The 4,403-nt window shown below is 59.7% G+C and overlaps 2 protein-coding genes across 4 annotated transcripts in view; one reads left to right on the top strand and one right to left on the bottom strand.

The window, feature by feature from the left end:
* The first annotated feature begins 876 nt into the window (after nt 1–876).
* LOC105541411 (chromosome unknown open reading frame, human C16orf92) lies at nt 877–2,225 on the top strand. Of its 2 annotated transcripts, none has more exons than XM_011982403.1 (4): nt 877–941; nt 1,264–1,422; nt 1,537–1,624; nt 1,744–2,225. In XM_011982403.1, exons 1-4 carry the CDS (start codon nt 878–880, stop codon nt 1,763–1,765), a joined length of 333 nt encoding a protein of 110 aa, XP_011837793.1. In that variant the 5' UTR covers nt 877; the 3' UTR covers nt 1,766–2,225. The 2 variants fall into 2 exon arrangements, with proteins under 2 accessions (XP_011837793.1, XP_011837792.1); XM_011982402.1 differs by having other exon boundaries at nt 1,184–1,422.
* Nucleotides 1,966–4,403, bottom strand: part of FAM57B (family with sequence similarity 57, member B) — a 6,905-nt gene continuing 4,467 nt past the window's right edge. For both annotated transcript variants that reach the window (XM_011982404.1, XM_011982405.1), the window contains exons 3-5: nt 4,153–4,387; nt 3,273–3,368; nt 1,966–3,013 (exon numbers count right to left, since the gene is read on the bottom strand). In XM_011982404.1, coding sequence (XP_011837794.1) covers nt 2,729–3,013; nt 3,273–3,368; nt 4,153–4,387 — 616 coding nt within the window. In that variant the 3' untranslated portion in view covers nt 1,966–2,728. The remainder of the gene's footprint in view (nt 3,014–3,272; nt 3,369–4,152; nt 4,388–4,403) is intronic.

Below are 4,403 nucleotides of genomic sequence, written 5' to 3'. Positions count from 1 at the left end.
GAGACTCCGTCTCAAAAAAAACAAAAAACAAAAAACAAAAAAACATAACAAGACTTCATCTCTACAAAAAATGCAAAGATTAGCCAGACATGGTGGCACATGCTGTGGTCCCAGCTACTCAGGAGGCTGACTTGGGAGGATCACTTGAGGCCAAGAGTTCCAGGCTGCAGTGATCATACCACTGTACTCCAGCCTGGGTGACAGAGTGAGACCCTGTCTCTGAAAAGACATAAAATAGTCTGGGCACTCTGGGAGGCCGAGGCAAGCAGATCACCTGAGGTGAGTAGTTCGAGACCAGCCTGACCAACACAGTGAAACCCTGTCTCTACTAAAAATACAAAAATTAGCCGGGTGTGGTGGCAGGCAGCTGTAATCCTAGCTACTCAGGAGGCTGAGGCAGGGGAATCACTTGAACCCGGGAGGCGGAGGCTGTAGTGAGCCAAGATTGTGCCTCTGCACTCCTGCCTGGGTGACAGACAGGGACCCTGTCTCCAAAAAAATGAAAATAAATAAAACAAATGCTACCTGTGGTTGATCCAAGGGGTAACTGGAGGTGTGTGGCCCGGTGCCACCACCCCAAATTGTGCCTGTTGTCTAAACGCAGCTTCCTTTAGTTCTGGCTTTCAGCAAGATGGCCCTGCCGCAGCCCTCCTCTTTGTAAACGCTGGGGCTGCCACCATTATGGCTTTATCATCAGCAACATTCCAGAGGATGAAGACTCCCCTGGTCTCAATCTCTCCTCTCCTCTCCTCTTCCGATGAGGGTGAGGGATGGGGAAGGGGTCCCAGCTCCTAGCACTTCCGCCCCTCACCCCAGAGTGCCATCAGAACAGTTCTGGGCTGTGACATCACAGAGCCCCCACCTCATGATAGCAGTCATGAGGTTGTGGCCATGGGTGCTGATGTGGGTGTGGCTGGCTGCAATAGGGGCCATAGACACTGGTGAGAAGCTGTCTTGGGAGCAGTGGGAAGGCAGGCAGCTCTGGGGGCATAAAGGGTGATGCCCACTTAGGGATTGGGAAGCCAACCCTGCACCTTCTCCTTTTCTCTCCACTCTTCTCTCCCATCCTGCTGGTCCCACCCACCCCCTGACAACCATGGGCCTTGTCGTGGTGCACCCAGCTGACCCTGAGGGAAATCAAGACCCTCCACAGCCTCCACAATAAGGCTGGGTGGTCTCATAGGGTCCCAAGCCAGCTTCAGCCTTCAGAGATAAAGGCAGGGGTCAGCTTGGCTGTTGTCACAGACTTTGCTTGGATCCTAGCACCCAGACCCAAGCGTGCCACGGCGTCAGCCCTGGGGACAGAGTCTCGACGCTTCTTAGACAGGCCTGACTTCTTCGATTATCCAGACTCAGACCAAGCCAGGCTCCTGGCTGTGGCCCAGTTTATTGGAGAGAAACCCATCATGTTTGTTAACTCAGGTATGAACCAGCTAGAGAAGGGACCTCCCTCCCCGCCAGGGCCTGGAGGAGAGCAGCCCCCGACCCTTCCATTGGGCCATCAGAGGGGAATTAAGGGTCCTGCTTGTTTAGCAGGTTCCAGCCCCGGGCTCTTCCATCACATCCTGGTAGGCTTCCTGGTGGTGGTCGTCTTCTTTCTCCTTTTCCAGTTCTGCACCCACATGTAAGGCCTGCCCCCTTCCTCCAACCCCACCCACCACCACCTTCCTTGGGAGCAGCTGAAGAGCCCAGTTCTAGTGGGGCAGGGTGTGACCTCTCCCCTCTGATCTCCATGCCCCACAGAAACTTCCAGAAAGGGGCCTAAAGAGCCGGACAGGGGCCCCGGACTCAACCTGAGCACCCACACCCACCTCCTCTCCTGTTGATGAGCAAAAGTTCCCCACCTTTCCCTCCCTGACTGCCCAGCGAGGAGCTGGGGATCCCGCTCCCTGTGCGTTTCCCACAGCCCAAGCCCCCCACCTCCTCCCTTCCCAGCCCCAAAGAACTTGATGGTGAGGGCCTCGGTGGCGTTCACGCAGATCGTCTTTTATTAGCGGTCTGTAAAGCACCTCCCAGGGTCCCCCGACCCCAGATTGGAGGAAGCCTTGAGAGGTCAGTAGCACCAGGGACATGGCAGGGCCCGAGGGCGCGATGTGCAGCCGATGGTGAGGGACTGGGCGCCCTCGCCTGCCCCCGGGGTTGTCAGCACTGGGAAGGCTTGGGGGTAGCAGTCACCTCTCTCCCTCAACCCCTCAACCCAACAGACTAGTTCAAATTTGGGTAAATAAATAAAATAAATAAGATTCCCCAAGCTGGCCTACCCTGGAGAGGAGCCGTGGTTGCAGCCGGCCGCTCGGGAGGCCCGAGGGCCAGCCGGGTTAGTTGGGGCGTCCTCTCCTCTCGGGTGATGGGGAGCCCTGGGGGGTGGCAGCAGAGGGGCTGGGATGGCCTTGGCAGAGGCGCCTCCCCACATTCTGACTCCTGGTCCCCTTGAAACCCTGTCGGTCTCCCTCCCCACAAGCCCTCCTGCCCTCAGTGGGTGGGAGGTGGTGCCCCCTCCCCTCCTCCCGCGCAGGGGTGTGCAGGAAGGGGGCACAGTAAGGAGAAGAGGTTCCCTCTCTCCCCTCACTCAGTCCCCGAGGTGTGGGGCCTCTTCCCTTTCAGGGTCATTGTCAGTCCTGGGGTTGTCCGGGCAAGAGGACCCTGGCTCCCACCCCCAGCCATCAGCCCCAGAGCCCTGTCTCCACGGGGGTGGGGGTGGGGAGGGGGAGGGTCCTGGCCCCCGGCCTCAGTCCTGGGCCTGGCAGGCCGGGGGTGGCCGGGAGCGGGGCCAGAAGAGGCGGCAGGCCCCGCGGCAGATGAGGAAGAACCAGTAGAGCTGAGGGGCCAGAAGCAGCGCAGCGCCCAGGTTGACATGGGCGGGGATGGCCAGGGGCACGGCCAGCAGAGGCAGGCCCGCATGGCGCCCGTAGGCCCAGTACAGGTAGGGGAAGAGCAGCACCCGGCAGCACAGGAAGCTGAGCAGCATCAGGGCCCCGTTCACCTTGTGCAGCAGCGTGTGCTGCTGCTTGTACTGAGGGAACACGGACACCGTGGCCGCCGCGGCAGAAGGGCTCGGCCCCCCTTGGCCCTCTCCCTGCCTCCCTGCAACCCTAGCAGGCAGCTCCTCCCAGACCGGACACTTTGCCGGGACACAAGCACGAGCTCAAAAGGCAAGGGGTGAGGGGGGGAATGACGAAGGGGCCAGAGCCCTTGGCAGCAACCCTGAAGGTCCCTCCCTTACCCGTGCCCCCCCTCCCATCGGGCTCCCGCACCCTCCCGTGCTCACTCACCTGGATGAGGATCTTGCCAAGGCAGACGAAGGGTGTGCTGACCTCTGCCATCAACATGCAACCCAGAAAGAAGTCTCCCTTCCCCTGTCGCCACACCTGAGCACACAGGCAGGAAGGTGAGGAGCTGGGTGCTCCCCCTGGGTTCTTAGGCAGCCCCCACCCTTCCTCTTTCCCCTCTGTCACTTTTGGAGATGCTCTGAATGTCAAAACACCTGGGTGCAGGGCTGGGCGCGGTGGTTCACGCCTGTAATCCCAGCACTTCGGGAGGCCGAGGTAGGTGGATCACGAGGTGAGGAGTTTGAGACCAGCCTGACCAACATGGTGAAACCCCGTCTCTACTAAAAATACCAAAAAAATTAGCCAGGCGTGTTGGCGGGCACCTGTAATCCCCGCTACTGGGGAGGCTGAGGTGGGAGAATCACTTGAACTCAGGAGGCGGAGGTTGCAGTGAGCCGAGATCACACCACTGCACTCCAGCCTGAGTGACACAGAGAGACTCCGTCTTGGAAAGAGAAGAAAGAGAAAGAACACCTGGGTGCGGAAGCAGGTGCATGACTTGGCTGCATCCCTCTCACAGTCCTGCAGAAAGACTGTGTTCCTTATGTAACAGGTGAGGAAACTGAGGCTCAGAGATGTGCAACCACAGATCCAAAGTGCTGCAGCCGGGCATTGTCCAGCCCGGGGCCAGGCTGCCCCCACACCCTGGTGCCCCTGGGCTGGTGCTCAGTGAACCCTGCCTGTCCACAGCTTTCCCTGGAAACGTGCTGGGTCTGCTTGGCTGCCAGTACCCAGACCCAGGGCTTCCCGGGTTCCTGCCAGCACCAGTGGGACCAAGGAGCAGGCCACCCACACCCCAACCGCCCAGCTCCCCGGGACTCACCACCGACAGCGGGAAGCACACCAGCACCATGGCGGCATGGTGGAGCACCATGAGGAACTCCTTGTGCAGGTAGCCACGTGCTATGGCCCACGTGCTGCCCGGGGCTCTGGCCACTCCGTCATCCCCTCCATGCCCTTTGACCTGGTGCTTGTGCCAGTGACAGAGAAACATGGCGTAGATGTCGTAGATGAAGTAGGGCACAGCAAACTGCGTGTAGGCAGAGGACAGCCAGTGTCTGTTGGGCAGAGAGA

Source organism: Mandrillus leucophaeus, unplaced genomic scaffold (assembly GCF_000951045.1).
Source record: "Mandrillus leucophaeus isolate KB7577 unplaced genomic scaffold, Mleu.le_1.0 Scaffold24, whole genome shotgun sequence".
Lineage (NCBI taxonomy): Eukaryota > Metazoa > Chordata > Mammalia > Primates > Cercopithecidae > Mandrillus > Mandrillus leucophaeus.
This window is presented reverse-complemented; position numbering and strand designations above follow the sequence as displayed.

Bases quoted from the DNA above. Each gene is read 5' to 3' on its own strand.
- LOC105541411 (XM_011982402.1), top strand. From the start codon at position 892: ATGGGTGCTGATGTGGGTGTGGCTGGCTGCAATAGGGGCCATAGACAC. The intron at 1,423-1,536 runs GTATGAACCAGC...CTTGTTTAGCAG, and splicing joins CATCATGTTTGTTAACTCAG to GTTCCAGCCCCGGGCTCTTC. The intron at 1,625-1,743 runs GTAAGGCCTGCC...CATGCCCCACAG, and splicing joins TTCCAGTTCTGCACCCACAT to AAACTTCCAGAAAGGGGCCT.